The 19,441-nt window shown below is 44.4% G+C and overlaps 1 protein-coding gene across 10 annotated transcripts in view; it reads right to left on the bottom strand.

Moving 5' to 3' along the window:
• Positions 1–19,441, bottom strand: part of fhod3b (formin homology 2 domain containing 3b) — a 601,875-nt gene that overhangs the window by 20,246 nt on the left and 562,188 nt on the right. For all 10 annotated transcript variants that reach the window (XM_078198392.1, XM_078198352.1, XM_078198362.1 and 7 more), the window contains 2 exons: positions 17,655–17,845; positions 10,838–11,030 (listed from right to left, as the gene is read on the bottom strand). In XM_078198392.1, the coding sequence (XP_078054518.1) occupies positions 10,838–11,030; positions 17,655–17,845 (384 nt within the window). The remainder of the gene's footprint in view (positions 1–10,837; positions 11,031–17,654; positions 17,846–19,441) is intronic.

Genomic DNA, 19,441 nt, shown 5'->3' with positions numbered 1-19,441 from the left:
ATTCAGACCATTGTTCTTTTTGACACACATTAATGACCTGGACATGGGTGGAGAGGGCAAAAGTTAAAGTTTGCAGGTGATGCAAAACTGGGGGTGAACTGCAGTGCACAGTGGTGAAGATAGCAGCGGACTTCATTAGACTGATTGGTGAAGCTGGCGACACGTGACAGATGAAACTTAATGTAGAGCGTGTGTAGTAACGTACTTTGGGCTGAAGAATAAATGCAATATAGACAATATGGTGCAAGTTTAAAGGGAGTGGAGAAATACCCAGGCATTCACATAGACAGACCTTCGAACTTGATGCGACAGGTTGAGAAGGTTATGAAAAATGAATACGGGATCTTTGGCTTTGGCAAAGTTCAAAAGCAAGGAAGGAATACAGAACATTTATAAAGCACTGGTTTTGGTCTCAGCTGGGGCCATGAGTACAATTCTGGGCACCACAGACTAGGGAAGATGTCAAGGCCTTGGAGTGGGTGCAGAATCAGATTTAGTCAACCCTAGTTTTTGAGGGATGGCAGAACAATGTGCTCTTTCATGTTCTGTTGCTTCACAACACTATACCAAAATGGCACAAACACAAGTTACTGCCAGCAATTATAATTGCTTGACGTTATAGTCATACGATAAAAACTATTAAATTAGCTACATTTTAATCACAATATCCTCTGATACCATGCTCCATATTCCATCTTATAAAACTAACTGAAATGAGAAATACTGTCACTTGTGAATCTATTCAGAGATGGGGCATCAGCAAAGCAGTATCAATGCTGCAAGCAGTGTTGCCAAGTTGGAAACTGTGTTTCCATCAATCCTGCTCTCTAAACCAGCCAACGCTACGATAAATAACTTGCCGCGACCAGTAATTTTAACTTTCCGATATTATGGTTATATCTACCAATTCTTTTCGATTATATACTTTCCTCACATTTTCCTCTGCTACAACAGACGATGGGAGAGAATGGCATCACAATTAACATAAATTAAAGGTGTGAGAATTCTTAGCAGGTAGATTTGAAGTGGAATATGGTGATTGAATTTGGTTTTGTACCCAATAAAAAAAAATCTGGACTGTGGCTACTGCGCTTAGCCGGCTGAAAGTATGGCATAGTTTACCGGTGATTGGTAAATATTCTTTATGTTTTAAGGTAACATGTCCCTCCAACATGCAGGGGTTTCCCCCCTTCAAAAAATTTGCTCATGTATAAGCCAACCCCCTACCTTTCGCCTGATAAGTTGGCCTAAAAACTCAAATTTTGCGTGAGTATATACGGTAATAACATTCTCGGGATGAGTGTTTGCTAGGTGCTGTCTGGGAAGGAATTTGCATTCTAGTCAAGCTGATAGCCAGATCTCAGCGTAGGGCAAAGTGTGCAGGTTTCTGGAAGTTTGTGGCACACACAATCTGATTATGTCCATTAATTATAGATGGGGACACAGATTGCTTGAATGGGTACTAGAGGGAGGAAGGCTTATGCATTTGCAAATCAGTTGCCTGGTTACAGCATCTCATAGATCGCATAGAAACGTATACGCTTCTAACAGGGTTCGACAGGGTAGATTCATAAAGAATGGTCCCGATGGTGGGGAGTCCAAAGCTAGGGGTTATAATTTGAGGATAAGGGGTAAAACTTTTAGAACTGAGATGAGGAGAAATTTCTTCGCCCAGAGGGTGGTGAATGTGTGGAATTCACTACCACAGAAAGTAGCTGAGGCCAAAACATTGTCTGACTTCAAGAAGAAATTAGATATAGCTCTAGGGGCTAAAGGAATCATGGGATATGGGGGGAAGGGAGGATCAGGATATTGAATTTGATGATCAGTCATGATCATAATGAATGGCGGAGCAGGCTCAAAGGGCAGAATGGCCTCCTCCTGCTTCTAGTTTCTATGTTTCTATCTCTGAAGCACAATATATTAAGGTCCAACTATCACACTAACCAGAGAACAAGAGTCCCTTATTTAATCAAACAATGGATAAACATATCATATATTGAAGAGAATGCCGTCCCTTATGTGTGGGGATTTTTTCAGTACATCGACAAAAGATCTGGAATGATACTTCTGTGGCTGAATTGATCCCAGAAGTCAGCTTAAAGTCTGTAGGTAGTAGAATAACTCAGCTTGGCTCTGTAGCAGTAATTCACCTCTTAAGTGAACATCTGTTTTCATGATCCAGTGTATATTGAGAGATATGTCAGGCAAAGTATCTTCATTGCTTTTGATTGCATCTATCGAGCTGTATCCCTTCTGTGTATATCATGAACAACAGACTATAAATACATTTCATGACATCATTTCCTACTGATAACTATTCATTTGACTACTCCACGTTACATAAATTATGTGTTGATTTATAGTCAGACCAAATCAAAGTATATTGAATAAATACACCAATTATAGATGAGGGGAAATCATATAGTGATAGAGAACAAGTGTCCCTTGTAACATCAAACAATGAATAAACATGTAATATAATGAAGAGAATGCTGTCCCTTATGAGTGGGGATTTATTCAGTCAGAGTCCAAAGAAGTGTGGGTTAGACTGATTGGCCATGCTAAATTGCCCCTTAGTGTCAGCAGGATTAGCAGGGTAAATACGCAGTGTTACGGTGATAGGGCCTGGGTGGGATTGTTGTCAATGCAGGCTCGATGGGCCAAACGGCCTCCTTCTGCACTGTAGGGATTGTATAACTCGCTATGTGAGACACTTCATGAAGCCGCAGTGGGGGAGGCAAGGGTTCTTTGGTTAATTCCAGGTCTCACTGTGACTTAACTCGATGTTGAGGTGGAGGTTGGGGTAGGGCAAAAACTGTGCCTGCAGATTGGTCAGTGATGCCCATTTCGTAAAACAATGCCCAGCATAAAGCCCAAAAATGTAACATTTCTCTGAAACTCACATCTTTTTAAAAATTCTACTTTGACGCAACACTAAAATTCCAGTGCACATTGGTGGTTCTACTGTGAATTCTTTGAGGAACTTGGTCTCAGTTCACCCAATACAAGTCTGCGTTGGCAGGTTCCTGTTACACGTTTGGCAATGGCATGCGAACATTCTCAACAGCACAGCATGTTACCGAAGAAAGGAATTATTAGAAGAAGAAAGGCCAAGTTCCATCAAGATCACGTCTGCCATTCTAGAAGTCATGCGACACAACAAGAATGAGATTCTTGACAAATAACTGTCAGCTTTCTGCAATTCCCACCCCAAACTTCCCCACCTCCTTTAAGAAAAGAAATTGTGATCCTATTTGCAGCCATGCCTTCAGCAGCCTAGACCTAAAGCTCTAGAATTATCTTGAAGCTCTCTGCCTCTTTGCCATCACACAAACCAGCCTCTCATCCAGTGACTCTGTCTACACTTCCCGCTGCCTTCGCAAAGCAGCCAGCATAATTAAGGATCCCACGCACCCCAGACATTCTCTCTTCCACCTTCTTCCGTCGGGAAAAAGATACAAAAGTCTGTGGTCACGTACCAACCGACTCAAGAACAGCTACTTCCCTGCTGCTGTCAAGACTTTTGAATGGACCTATCTTATATTAAGTGGATCTTTCTCTACACCCTAGCTGTGACTGTAACACTACATTCTGCACTCTCTCATTTCCTTTTCTATGAACAGTATACCTTGTCTGTATAGTGCGCAAGAAACAATACTTTTCACTGTATGCTAATACATGCGACAATAATAAGGCAAATCAAATCTCAAGCTCCCTCTCTTCCTTAGAGATGCACCTTAAACCCAGCTCTCTGAATAATCTAGTGATCATCTGCTTTATATTTCCTTATGTAGCACAGTATCAATGTTTCTATGATGATGTTTCTAAGAAGAGCCCTAGAATGTTTTACAAAATTAAAGACGCTATGTAAATCCAAGTTGCTGCTGTTGTAACAGTCCAGCAAACAATCGCTATGAATTAAACAATAAAAGGCCCCGATTTAAGGAAAATCTCAATGGAGGATTGGAAACCTTTTCCCTCCCAAGTTTAGGGTGGCACGGTGGCACAGTGTGTAGCACTGCTGCCTCATAGTACCAGGCATCTGGGTTCAAATTTCTGGCCTCGGGTCACTGTGTGGAGTTTGCACATTCTCCCCGTGTCTGCGTGGGTTTCCTCCGGGTGCTCCAGTTTCCTCTCACGGTCCAAAGGTGTGCGGGTTAGGTTGACTGACCATGCCAAATTTCCCTTAGTGTCAGGGGGATTAGCAGTGTAAATAAGAAGGTTTACGGAAGTAGGGCCAGGGTGGGATTGTGGTCGGTGCAGACACAATGGGCCGAATGGCCTTCTTCTGCACTGTCGGGATTCTATGAAATGTCTATGAAATTCAATGCCAAATATACCACATGCCCCCATTTCAAATTACTCAAAAGCTGTGCATCAAAACCTTATTTTATGAAAAACATTTATCTCATTTGCATTTCTCAGAATAGAATCATAGAATTCCTACAGTGCAGGAGGCCATTTAGCCAATCGAGACTGCACCAACAACAATCCCACCCAGGTCCTATCCCCATATGTGACCCTGTGTATTTACCTTGCTAATCCCCCTGACACAAAGGGGCAATGTAGCACGGCCAATCAACCTAACACGCACATCTTTGGAGTGTGGGAGGAAACCAGAGTAGCCAGAGGAAACCCACGCAGACACAAGGAGAATGTGCAAACTCCACACAGTCACCCGAGGAGTGGATTGAACCTGGGTCCCTGGCGCTGTGAGGTAGCAGAGCTAACCATTGTGATGCAGCAGTGCTAACCACTGTGCTGCCCAAAATTAGTCAATAGGAATGGCTTCCACTGTCTGACCAGGGACTTTGTTCCATAGATTGATCAACCAATTGCCCTACTATTTCCTCAGATTTTTGGATATAGAGTCACAGAGGTTTACAGCATGGAAACAGGCCCTTTCAGCGCAACCTGTCCATGCTGCCCAGTTTTTACCACTAAGCTAGTCCCACTTGCCCACATTTGGCCCATATCCCTCTATACCCATCTTACCCAAGTAACTGGATAAAAGCAAATTACTGCAGATGCTGGATTCTGAAACCAAAAGAGAAATTGCTGGAAAATCTCAGCAGGTCTGGCAGCATCTGTAAGGAGAGAAAAGAACTGACATTGAGTCCAGATGATCATTTGTCAAAGCTCTTTTCTCTCCTTACAGATTTTCTAGCATTTCTTCTTTTGGCTTTACCCATGTAACTGTCTAAATGCTTCTTAGAAGACAGAATTGTACCCGCCTCTATTACTGCCAACGGCAGTTCGTTCCAGACACTCGCCACCCTCAGTGAAAAAAATTGCCCCTCTGGATCCTTTTATATCTCTCCCCTCTCACCTTAAACCTATATGCTGAAGACCTGGTCACAGTCTACATGATCGAGAACTATTAAACCTCCAAAGAAAGCCAAAATTACATCATTGCGCAATCTTCACTTTTGCAATGAGGACACAACCATTTATATAATTGATTTGGGCGGCACGGTGACACAGTGGTTAGCACTGCTGCCTCACAGCACCAGGGACCCGGGTTCAATTCTGACCTCCACACTGTCTGTGTGGAGTTTGCACATTCTCCCCGTGTCTGCGTGGGTTTCCTCCGGGTGCTCCAGTTTCCTCCCACATCCCAAAGATAGGCGGGCTAGGTTGATTGGCCATGCTAAATTGACCCTGGTGTCAGGGAGATTAGCAGCGAAATATGAGGGATTATGGGAATAGGGCCTGGGTGGGATTGTGGTCGGTGCAGACTCAATGGGCCGAGTGGCCTCCTTCTGCACTGTAGTGATTCTATGATGTCTATGATGATGAATTAAATAATCCTCCATTGCCCAATAATTCCAGTCACTGTCTTCTGTTTAATTTCAATGCTTCAATCTCCTGCACTGTGGCACCCAGTACACAGGATTCTAAGTGCAGTCGGCACCATTGATTTACAAATTGGCAGGAATCAGCTCACTGCTTTGGCTGGACATTGACCTTTTAATGCATTTACATTGGATTTGCTTTATTTACAGCCTCCGAGCATTATTGCAATATTTCCCTTGCTACTAAGTGAAATGTCTCAAAATACATCAAATCACTCCAAAAGAACAGTTAATCCTTTTGGGACCAGACAGTAGTACGAGGTTATCCAAATCCAATTAGTCTATGTTGGCGCTGCAATTCAAGAAACATAGCAACTTGAAGTGTGCAATCAACAGAATTGAGCCTGAAATTGTTGCACGGTGAATTACTTCTACCCAATGTTTGACAAACAGTGACAGTGTGGGAAAGGTTTGCACCCTGCTGTTCCAGTACAGAACACAGTTCAACATAGCATTCAGAGGAACTTCCTTCCAATGTTACTGAAACATCAAGTTCTCGTTTACAAAGTCTCTCTCCTTCCTTGTATAACTAACAATGACGTTGATACCAGCATAACCATATAGAAACATAGAAAACAGGAGCAGGAATAGGCCATTCTGCCCTTCAAGCCTGTTCCATCATTCTCATGACCATGACTGATCAGAGCTCAGTAACCTGTTCCCGTTTCCCCCCCCCCCCAATATTCTTTGATCCCTTTCGCCCCAAGACCTATATCTAACTCCTTCTTAAAAACTTACAATAGTTTGGCTACAATTGCTTTCTTTGATAGATAAGTCCTCATTTCAGTTCTAAATGGTTTACCCCATATCCTTCAACCATGATACCTCGTTCTGGACTCCCCCACCATCAGGAGCATTCTTCCTACCTGTTTAGTCCTGTTAGAATATTATAGGTTTCAACGCCCCCCCCCCCCCTCACCCCATGCCACCCTCACTCCTCCAAACTCCAGCAAATATAATCCTATCTGACTTAACCTTTTCTCATATGTCACCACCATTCCAGAAATCAGTCTGGTAAACTTCTGCTGCAACAAATTCCATTGCAAGAACATCCTTGCTTAGATAAGGACACCAAATCTGCACACAATAATCTTGGTGTGGTCTCACCAAGGCCCTGTATAACTGCAGCAAGACATCCCTATTCCTGTTCTTGAATCCTCTCGCTACGATGGCCAAAATACCAAGTTTTAAGGTTTATTCATTAGTGTCACAAGTCGGCTTAAATTAACACTGTAATGAAGTTACTACAAAAATCCCCCAGTCGTCACATTCCAGTGTCTGTTTGGTACACTGAGGGAGAATTTAGCATGGCCAATGCACCTAACCAGCATGTCTTTCGGACTGTGGGAGGAAAGCAGAGCACCCGGAGGAAACCCACGCAGACACATGGAGAACTTGCAAAATTTGCACAGTGACCCAAGCCGGGAATTGAACCTGGGTCCCTGGCGCTGAGGCAGCAGTGCTAACCACTGTGCCGCCGTGCCGTCCCATTTGCTTTATTCACCACCTTCATGCTTGCTTCCAACGACTGGTGTACAAGGACACCCACGTCTTGTTGCACATTCCCCTCTCTCAATCTATAGCCATTCAGACAATAATCTACCTTCCTGTTTTTGGTACCAAAGTGGAAAACCTCACATTCATCCACATCATTCTGCATCTGCCATGCATTTGCCGACTCAAGCAACTTGTCCAACTCACACTGAAGCATCTCTGAATCCTCCTCACAGCTCACTCTCCCACCCAGCTTTGTGTCATCTACAAATCTGGAGATATTACATTTAGTTCCCTCATCCAAACTCACAAATAGACATTGTGAATAGCTGGGGTCCTAGCATTGATCCCTGCGCTACCCCACCAATCATTGTTTCCTGTCTGCCAACCAGCTTTCTATCCATCTCAATAGACTACCCTAAACCCCTTGCACTTTAATTTTACATGCTAATCTCTTATCTGGGACCTTGTCGAAAGTTTTCTGAAAGTCCAAATAAACCACATCCACTGGCTCCCCCTCATCAACTCCACTGGTAACATTCTCAAAGAATTGCAATAGATTTGTCAAGCATGATTTCCCTTTTTGTAAATCCATGCTGTCTCTGTCCGATCCTACCACTGTCCTCCACATGTTCTGCTATTAAATCTTTTGTAATGGACTCCCACATTTTTCCCAGCACCGACGTCAGGCTGACTGATCTACAATTCCCTATTTTCTCTCCAGCTCCCTTTCACAATCACATTTATACAGATGCTATCAAGTGATACATTCACGGTATGTATAACTTTTTCTTTCCATTCATTAGGTCTTCTGGATCAGATGCTGCTGGGAAATAATGAGCTAAAATAAGATACATAAGAACTAGGAGCAGGAGTATGCCATCTGACCCCTCGAGCCTGCTCCACCATTCAATAAGACCACGGCTGATCTTTTTACACCTGCCCGCTCACCATAACCCTTAATTCCTTTATTGTTCAAAAATGTATCTATCCTTGCCTTAAAAACATTCAATGAGGTAGCCTCAACTGCTTCACTGGGCAGGGAATTCCACAGATTCACAACCCTTTGTGTGAAGAAGTTCCTCCTCAACTCAGTCCTAAATCTGCTTCCCCTTATTTTGAAGCTATGCCCCCTAGTTCTAGTTTCACCCACCAGTGGAAACAACTTCCCTGCTTCTATCTTATCTATTCCCTTCATAATCTTATAGGTTTCTATAAGATCTCCCCTCATTCTTCTGAATTCCAATGACTATAGCCCCAGTCTACTTAGTCTCTCCTCACAAGCCAACCCTCTCAACTCCGGAATCAAAATAGTGAATCTCCTCTGCACCCCCTCCAGTGCCAGTATATCCTTTCTCAAGTAAGGAGACCAAAACTGTACACAGTACTCCAGGTGTGGCCTCACCAGCACGTTATACAGCTGCAACATAATCTCGTTGTTTTTAAACTCCATCCCTCTAGCAATGAAGGACAAAATTCCATTTGCCTTCTTAATTACCTGCTGCACCTGCAAACCAACTCCTTGAGATTCCTGCACAAGGACACCTTAATGTTAACACAATGAGGATGTTGGGACAAGATAAAGCAAGACAATGTACTTCCAGTTGAAATGCAGAAGAGAAACATTGAACACGGTTTCTGTAATATAGAGAAAGTCAAGAAAGGTTACAAAACAGAGAGATGCTGGAGGTTAGAGGTAAATTCATAGATGTAGGCAGAAGCCTCATAGGCAATAAAGGTTTAACCTGAACCTGGCCAGAGAGGTGTTACAATACTTCCCCAAAACATAGGTGCAGTATTCAAATTTTTGAATGGGTTTTGGATTTACAGAGAATTACAGTAACCTTAGTGTTTTAAAGTTTATTTATTAGTTCCACAAGTAGGCTTACAACAAAATTACAATTAAGCTTCTGTGAAAATCCCCTAGTCGCCATACCCGTTCGGGTACACTGAGGGAGAATTCAGCATGGCCAATGCACCTAACCAGTGCGTCTTTCGGACTGTGGGAGGGAACCGGAGCACTCGGAGGAAACCCACGCAAACGCGGGGAGAATGTGAGAGTCCGCACAGACGGTGACCCGAGCCGGGAATCGAACCCGCGTCCTTGGCGCTGTGAGGCAGCAGTGCTAACCACTGTGCCATCCTCCATGAGGAGGAAAAGCAGCGTCCCGGCATTAAAGAAGAAACTGAATTTTCTGGAGGCCGCCTTCAGCAATAGAATGATTCGGGGACTGTATTCGAGTTCAGAGGAAATAAAATTTAGATGGTCAAAAGTAGGCGAAGACTGGAGCCTAACGTTAGAAGAGGTTATTTAAAGGTTAGGTTTGCAAAAAGTATTGAAGTTTTTTTTTGTTGGTTTGAAATTTTATTAACTGGTTCTGAAGATTTAAGAATGTTTAATCAAGTGCATAATTCATCCCTAGTTTTTTTTGCAACAAAATGAGTCAAATATTTTCATACTTTTAAAACTCACATGTACAAACCTCTGCTTTTTAGTTACAGGAGGAAGTTACATTTTTCAATGGTAGATTCATCAATGTGTGGCCAGGTTGATCAAAAGAGAATTTTGCAGCTCACTCATGCAAAAAACTACAAAGGGTCGTGAACGAAGCCCAGTCCATCACGCAAACCAGCCTCCCATCCATTGACTCTGTCCACACCTCCTGCTGCCTCGGAAAAGCAGCCAGCATAATTCAGGACCCCATGCACCCAGGAATACTCTGTTCCACCTTCTTTGGTTGGGAAAAAGATACAAGAGTCTGAGGTCACGTACCAATCGACTTAAGAACAGCTTCTTCCCTGCTGCCGTCAGACTTTTGAATGGACCTACCTCGCATTAAGTTGATCTTTCTCTACACCCTAGCTATGACTGTAACACTACATTCTGCACCCTCTCCTTTCCTTCTCCATGTATGGTTTGCTTTGTCTAGCGCAAAAGAAACAATATTTTTCACTGTATGCTCAATAATAAATCAAATCATTCCTTTATTCATTCCCAATAAATAAAACAAAGTTCAAAGGTCGCCACTCGCAGAGGTAATTTTAGTTTTGTTTTCAGTCATGCCTTCAGGCCTCTAGATCCCTGGCTGCATTTCTGGCCACCTCACAAGGATTGAAACCAGGTCGGTGAAACTACTCTACAACCAAGACTGCTCAAAGTGATGGTGAATTGACAGGGAGAGGACTCCAGAGAAAGTCACCGTTTCCATCCTCTAATAAGAGAGCCTCCTCATGGCAATCCTTCAGCTGGAAGCTCTCGGAACTGCAGCTCATTTCCCAAAAGCACTAAATTATTTCTTAGCTCTGAGTCAAACAAGCTGTGAGACTCCAAATCATCGTTGCAACTCCACCTCCCTCGAAGCCTACTGATGAAGTGTTTCAAGTTCTGGCTGAATAGATGGCAGCCAATGCTAACAATCACAACCCCCCCACCCCACTCTCCAGTGAATGCAGGCAACAAGAGGAGAAAACATGATGCTACTTACGTCTGTAATCATTTTGCCTCTGGTCTTGTTTCTCTCTCTGTGATTGGCTCGTTTCTGCTTTTGCTGTAACACCCGCTCCCTGGTAGTGCGGTATTCAAGAGCAAACTCACTGATGATCTTACAGAACTTGTGAATGTTGACTTCTCTGACTGCATGTGGGGGATGTCCCATGAAGAGCAGAAATGCATGGAATCTGTAAAGGAAAAGTTGGGGGGAAGAAAGGAAGATGATGCTTAGGACCATCTGTTCCTATGTTGCACACTGCACGTGTGTTCACTGGACCAACTCTTGCATGCATGACAGTCAACAGCACAAAGTCCTTTACTAGACAAACAGTGAAGAAGAACAAAGGCATAACGGGATGTTGGTCAGGACAGAAGCATTTTCACTGACACAATCATTTTCCAACGTATATGAGCTTAGAGTGATCAGTTATGTTTGAGAAAGAAAGAGCAGGAGCGAGAGGGAGGGAAGGGGGCGAGGGAGGGAGGGAAGGGGGCGAGGGAGGGAGGGAAGGGGGGGCGAGGGAGGGAGGGAAGGAGGGAGTGAGGGAGGGAGCAAGGGAGAAAGAGAGTGAATTTGGGTGATTTCACATAACCAGGGGTCCCATGAGCAGGCTTGAGGTGTACAACAGTAATATTGCCAAACAAAAAGGCCAGTAGATTATAATTCATTTTCTCTCCTTCACTGATTGAGAATTTGATGTGCTGGTCCAGACGCAACGCTTATTGTTTGACTGCAGTTTAGACTATTGTTTCACTGTTCACTTAATCAACAAACTGTCACAATTGTGCAGCATTGTGGAATGAGCAACAGATGGAACAGCTACAGGCCCATAATGCTTCAACAGAATCACTTCAAATATCAGGTGGAATAATAAAAGCAGATGGAAACTTCAAAAACACCTTCACATTCAACAAAACTTAGGGGTGGATTTGGGGGAACACTGAATTCCAACTGCACCTACGGTGAGTGTTTGGGTCCGAGTTTGCACAGCGCCATTTTTGGCACCACTTCAGGAGTGTCTAGAACTTCTGCATCCTGGGTGGATTAGTCAAGAAAGAACTATTGGGTGATTCCACCATTCCAACTGGCTCTGGGGAAGCCATATACAGGCACCTGGGAAAATTTCAGAGATCGAAAATAATCACAACATCCCCAAAGACGGGTCACAGGAAAGCACAATCGCGGATGGGCAGAGGTCAATTTTTGAGAGTGCGACAAAGCATGGTTCTCGAATGAAGTGAAGAGTCACAGGGAGGCATCCCAAGCATTCTTTATTCATCCCCTTCACACAACTCATCATTAACAATTGAAGGTCCTGCATTAAAAAAAATGTACTAACACACTTTCGTACTCATTTTACATCTTCTTGAGGTTTTTTCCTCAGGATAACAGTTGGATAAGAGGATAACCAGGTTGATTCTAGTGGTGGCGAGACTGACGTATGAGGAGAGATTGACTAAGTATCTTGTTTTCACTGGAGTCCAGACGAATGAAGGGGGGGGGGGGGGGGGGGGGGGGAGAGATGGCTGGAAATCGCATAGAGACTTATAAAATTCTAACAGGACTAGACAGGGTAGGTGCAGGGAGGATGTTCCCGATGGTGGGGGTGTCCCAGAACCGGGGGGCACAGTCTGAGGATTCGGGGTAGGACGGAATTTCTTCACCCAAAGAGTGGTGAGCCTGTGGAATTCATTACCACAGGAAGTAGTTGATGCCAAAACATTGCATGTATTCAAGAGGCGGCTGGATATAGCACTTGGAGTGAATGGGATCAAAGGTTATGGGGAGAAAGCAGGGTTAGACTGCTGAGTTGGATGATCAGCCATGATCGTAATGAATGGCGGAGCAGGCTTAAAAGGGCCAAATGGCCTACTCCTGCTCCTATCTTCTATGTTTCTATAAATTTAAGTGTGCTTTACTTCTCTTCTTGGGTGCAGTGATGTTAACTTCCCATTAGCAATCTAAACATCTAGTTTTCATAGGAGATGTCTCACACTGTCTGATTCATGCCAGTACCATAGAACAGCGTGGAGCTGTAACCTTATGATCATGAGCTGATAGTCATTTCTTTCAGATGAGTGCGATGATAACTGGTCTGAAAACACTCGCTAGACTAGGCGTGGCCTGATGAAAATTCTGTTGTTTTATTTCACAGCGTGTTAAGAGATACGGTTATGATCAGACTCATGTAATTCAATAGTACAAGTTTTCTCTGTGGATTGGTACAAAGTGAAGTACCCCCATGATTCCCCAAAGTAATGAGGTGCCTTACTAGGTCTAAAGATTATGTCTTAATGAACCCCAATATTTCTGATTCAGAGCCTACCTAAGCTTTTTCAGCTCTGTGTTTAAAAGTCTGTCTACCACAATCGCCTTCCCAGCCAGCCTAACTGGTTGGGGCGGCACAGTGGCTTAGTGGTTAGCACTGCTGCCTCTCAGTGCCAGGGACCCAGGTTCAATTCCGGCCTCGGGTCACTGTGTGGAGTTTGCATGTTCTCCCCGTGTCTGTGTGGGTTTCCTCCGGGTGCTTCGATTTCCTCCCACAGTCCAAAGATGTGCGGGTTAGGTTAATCGGCTATGCTAAATTGACCCTAGTGTCAGGGGATTAACAAGGCAAATATGTGGGGTTTTAGGAATAGGGCCTGGGTGGAATTGTGGTCGGTGCAGACTCAATGGGCCGAATGACCTCCTCTGCACTGTGGGGATTCTATGAAGTGTGGAATTACAGTGCTTTCCGACACAGTGGGGGTGAGATATTTTTCCAATTACCTGGATATACTCATGAATCGCTTAAGTTTTGACTGTGGAGAAAACAACTCGCATTTCACATGCGCTTCAATTGCACATCAGGCAGCGTTTGAGGAGTTGGGCTTGATTTGAACTTTTGGCTGGCCCATCCACCCCAGGGAGCAAAGAGGTCCAAGCCATTTTGAGGCCCGATCTCCTTATATAATTGTAACCGCAGCGCCTCCCCACAAAGCAGCTGAGTGGATTGAGGTCAACCCAATATTCAGCGCTCCAGAGATTGCCTGCCGACAGGAAAGCCAATTTCCCCTCCAATAGCAAAATCATGAACCAGCATGCACCATTGGGGGTGTCATCTTTCCGATGAGACACTTATCGGAAATTTTTACGTCTCACCAGTGGACGTAAAAAATCTCATGGCACTATTTTGAAGGGGAGCAGGGCAGTTCTCAGTCTATCCTGACTAAATATTCATCTTGTGGAGATGCACTTCAGCAGTCACGGGCATTCAGCCTCTGATCTTCAGGTAAGCGTTCTCCAACGCGGCCTTCACGACACACGACAACGCAGAGTCGCTGAGCAGAAACTGATAGCCAAGTTCCGCACACATGAGGACGGCCTCAACCGGGATCTTGGGTTCATGTCACACTATCTGTAACCCTCATGACTTGCCTGGGCTTGCAAAATCTCACTAACTGTCCTGGCGGGAGACAATACACATCTCTTTAACCTGTGCTTAACCCTCTCTCCACTCACATTGTCTGCATCTTTAAGACTTGATTACCTGTAAAGACTCGCATTCCAACCATTATTTTGTAAATTGAGTTTGTGTCTTTATATGCCCTATTTGTGAACAGAACTCCCACTTACCTGACGAAGGAGCAGTGCTCCGAAAGCTAGTGGCTTTTGCTACCAAATAAACCTGTTGGACTTTAACCTGGTGCTGTGAGACTTCTTACTGTAAATATTCATCTGTCAGCCAATAGCCAAAACAGATGATCTAGCCTTTTATTTATTTCATTGCCAACTGGGGGAGCTTCCTATATGTCAGTTCCTGGGTGGCACTGTGGTTAGCACTGCTGCCTCAGAGTGCCAGGGTCCTGGGTTCAATTCCGGCCTTGGGTGACTAAATGTATGGAGTTTGCACGTTCTCCCCATGTCTGCGTGGGCTTTCCTCCGGGTGCTCCCGTTCCTCCCATAATCCAAAGAAGTGTAGGTTAGGTGGATTGGCCATAGTAAATTGCCTCTCAGTGTCCAAGATGTATAGGTTAGGGGGAATTAGTGGGGTAAACACACGGGATTAAGCAGATAGAACATGGATTGAATGCTCCTTTGGAGAGTCGATGCAGATGCGAATGGGTTGAATGTCCTGCTTCTGTACTGTGGGGATTCTATTCTATGATTCTAATTGGCTGCCACATTTCCGACAATACAACATTTGCAAATAGCTGCAAAGCACTTTGGGATGTCCTGAAGGAACAAATGCAAATCTTTATTTATGAAGAGCACGCTTATAAGGTCCGACACCTAGTACACAAAATAAATCTTCTTCCACCCTGAGGCCGTAGAACTGGAAGCCAAATTCACAAGCCTGGGTTGCCAGTGTAAACTGAAAGTCGAGACACGCACTGAACAAGATTATCAGATGCAATAGTTGCAAAACCATACGTGTGGTGCTCCCAGATTTCCAATTTATACTCCCAGTGGCAGCATGGAGTTCTGAACATTTTTTGCACAATGCAGATATAGTGATATATTTTTCAAGATAGTAGGTGTCTGACAGTTTCGCAATACTTTCGATCTGGGGTTCGATTTCACAAGGTGGGGGTGGGGGGGGGGGGGGGGGGTGGGGGAGGTGTGGTGGAGAGGAATTGAGAAGGGAGATAGGGGTGCATATTGCACCACCACCCTCCCCCCATACCAGGGATGAAGAGAGCAATGGAGCCCGTAGAGAGGCAAGTCGGGGATATTGGTGGGAGGGAGATCAATGGGGGTTGGGAACAGTGGGCGTTGGAGGCCAAGTAGGGAGGAATAAAAGGGGGGAGGGGCAGCTTATCGGGAGCAGGTACGGTGCCCCCGATTCACATAGGACACTCTCCGAAGGATGTACCTCCCCCTTCCCGCCTTTTAAACAGTTTCCTTCGAAAACAGGCATGCCTGTTCCCTCTAGCCTGGCCAGGCCAGATATTTTATGGCTTGGGCAACACATTATTCTATTCTATTGGCTTGGTAACAAGCCCAATTGACTGTTTGTTATTTATTTTAAAATGGCAGGTGGGCTGCGGATTTTGGCGCCCGCCCATCTACTGCGCTTTGGGGGACATCTTGGGGTGGACTTGCCACAGCTTGTACCATACATGTCTTTCCCCCCTCTCCCTCCAGTGAAAACACGCCCGACAAGGGGAATCCAACCTCTGGCGTCTAAGCGTTGCATGATTTCGGCTAACCTTTGATTTTCCCTTTCTTCCTTGCTGGAAACCATCACCCTATGATGACTGGTCAAGATCAGGAGCCCAACATAAGAGGGGCAGGAGAGAGGAGGAGATCGAATTAAGGGCGTCGCCCATAATTTCTTGGCATGCCACTTCTGACCCACAATTCATTAGCAATATTCATACCCTTCAGATTACCCTATAACTACAATCCACCCTCCTTCCAAACCCTTCTCTTTGATCTTTACTTAGGTATCCCATTACAGCATCACTATTCCTTTTATATTTCTCATCCTCAGCATCTCCTCCTGATAAGACCATAAGACATGGGGGCAAATTTAGGCCACTTGGCCCAACGAGTCTGCTCTGCCATTCAATCATGGCTGATATTTTTTTCATCTCCATCCCCCTGCCTTTTCCCCATAACCCCTGATCCTCTTATTAATCAAGAATCTATCTATCTCTGTGTTAAAGACACGCAATGACCTGGCCTCCACAGCCTTCTGCAGTAAAGAGTTCCACAGATTCACCACTCTCTGGCTGAAGAAATTCCTCCTCATCTGTTTTAAAGGATCGTCCCTTTAGCCTGAAGTTGCGCCCTATGGTTCTAGTTTTTCCTACTAGTGGAAACATCCTCTCCATGTCCACTCTATCCAGGCCTCGCAGTATCCTGTAAGTTTCAACAAGATCCCTCCTCATCCTTCTAAACCCCAACGGATACAGACCCAGAGTCCTCAACCGTTCCTCATAAGACAAGCTCTTGTTAACTCCTCCTTGCACACGATGACCATCAGTACAAGTGCAGCAAGTTGTTATTGCATTTTGTCATAACACTTGCTCCAAATTGTAGGCTGCAACTATTCAGCTTTGAAAACTCACGGCAAACTGTTTCCCCACCACACCCCTCAAGGAAAGCATGCACGTTCAAAAACATTTATCTTCACCAGGATAAACGCCCATTTATTTCAAAAGAAACCAAGAGGAGAATTAAAGGATTATTAAAATTGATCATAATTCTCTGTGAATGTTTTAAAGTTTATTTATTAGTATCACAAGTAGGCTTACATTAACACTGCAATGAAGTTACTGTCAAAATCCCCCAGTTGCTACACTCCGGCACCTGTTCAGGTACACTGAGGGAGAATTTAGCATGGCCTATGCACCTAACCAGCACGTCTTTCAGAGGAAACTGGAACACCCGGAGGAAAGCCACGCAGACACGGGGAGAACGTGCAGACTCCGCACAGACAGTGACCCAAGCTGGGATTTGAACCCAGATCCTTGGCACTGTGGGGCAGCAGTCTAATCACTGTGCCATGTTTAATTTTGCCACCTTTTTTTGGAATGAAACAAGCCCAATTCTACTTCACCATGTCCCCTTGACACATCTAGTATTTCCAACCATTGTTCGTCAACTCTGGCATTGGCCCAATTCTTTTGCCAAGTTGTTTTTTTGGATGAAACAAAGAAAAAAAAAACAAAATCCCTAAAAACAAAATTGGGCACTTTACCTGTCTTTCAGGAATCCCAAAAAACAAATCCCGCAAACAAAAGGATTGTGAAAAGGTCTTTACATTTCCCGGGAGGGAATTGGACAAAATGGCTCATTTGGGAATGAGCATCATCTTTTGTACCTGTTCATGACTCTTCTGTGAACTATTTTTAAAATGATGATCCTCTCAGCACAATCCTTCAGAAACTCGGACATTTTCTGCTTCAGCGTCGATTTGATCTCGTGCTTTGCGATGGCCTTCAGGTGATCCCATGAGGCTTTGCACCTCCGCTCCAGCTGACAAAGGTTTTCTTGGAGTTGGTCAAAGTCGACCTGAGAATAACCAGTTTCAATAAATTAATCTGAGGTTTATCTTCACAACCGTTCTTCTTTTAATTCCCCCCCCCCGCACCCACTCGGCTAGATATAGCACTTGAGGCGAATGGGGTCAAAGGTTATGGGGAGAAAGCAGGATTAGGCTATTGAGTTCGACGATCAGTCATGGTAGTGATGAATGGCGGAGCAGGCTCGAAGGGCCAAATGGCCTCCTCCTGCTCCTACCTTCTATGTTTCTCTGATTAAGTGTGACTTTCATCATTCTTTCTCTACGAACAAGCAGCCAAGGAGCTAATTTGGAAAAGGCAGTGCCAGCAGAAGAGGGATCATTCAGGAATTAGCTGTTGGACCTACCCCGAGCCATGCCTTGGCTGGACTTTGCAGAGACTGGGCACTGGGAAGAGGATATAACAAAGATTCTTTTGATGAAGATTCATCAACGTGAAATATTAACTTTGTTTCTCCCTCCACAGATGCTGCCAGACTTGCTGAATGTTCCCAGCCTTTTCTGCTTTCATTCGTTTTTAACTTCTTAGATTTTGATCTGATAAAAACTCAAAATAAGGGGGCAATTATCTCCTGTAAGGTTCTCTGTGTAATACATTTGATAGTCCCAATTCTATTCCAAAAGTCAGGAGACTCCATGGGGGATGGAGGCATTGTCTCAGCATCTTGCAGCAAGTTGGGGGTTAAGTGCATTTTTGGGACAGAGGAGAGAAACTATGATCTGTGGGCACAATTTGACAGTGACGCAGAACGATTAAAATGCAACAATATTCCAGTCACCACCCTGGCAGAATGTGTAAGCTGAGAGAGCACAAACATTTACTAACATTCTGATTCTTATTTCATTTTACTTTGCTGCATTTTCCAGGTTGGAGCCAACAATGTCAGCCCATCGTCAGCTGAGAAGTAAAGAGGGGGCAAGAGAGAAAAATTCCATGAAACAGCAACTCTCGAAGGAGAGATTCTTTCTCTGCACAAACCTGGATGTAGCTCATTAAGGACACAGAATACAGCCATTGTCTGGTATGCACGGTATATATGACCCAGGAGAAATCTGGAGAATCTTACCCGAGTTAAACTCAGCAGAGATGGAGATGCCGATGTTGGACTGGGGTGGGCACCGTAAGAAGTCTCACACCACCAGGTTAAAGTCCAACAGGGTTATTTGGAATCACGAGCTTTCTGAGCGCTGCTCCTTCCTCAGGTGAGTGGAGGTCAGTTCACAAACCTTGTAAACTAATACTAATCATTCGTGAACAATCCTCCACTTACCTGATGAAGGAGCAGCACTCTGAAAGCTCGTGATTACAAATAAACCTGTTGGACTTTAACCTGGTGTTGTGAGACTTCTTACCAAATTTCAGCAGAGTTCAGCATTGAGCTTTGGACCAAAATGAAGCTGTCACCCAGCTTAGGACAGTCTATTGAAGCAGGCACAGGGAGGGCAGAGATCCAGTGAGTATAATTTCTGCCTGATTTCACACAGGCCCCAATTGCCCACTCTGTGCTCCTGCCACGGGCTGTGTTGCAGAGAAATTCTACCCTTAGGGCTGCTTAAGGTTATGACTATATCAATGGTTTCCTATG

This window comes from Mustelus asterias, chromosome 2, assembly GCF_964213995.1.
Source record: "Mustelus asterias chromosome 2, sMusAst1.hap1.1, whole genome shotgun sequence".
Lineage (NCBI taxonomy): Eukaryota > Metazoa > Chordata > Chondrichthyes > Carcharhiniformes > Triakidae > Mustelus > Mustelus asterias.
This window is presented reverse-complemented; position numbering and strand designations above follow the sequence as displayed.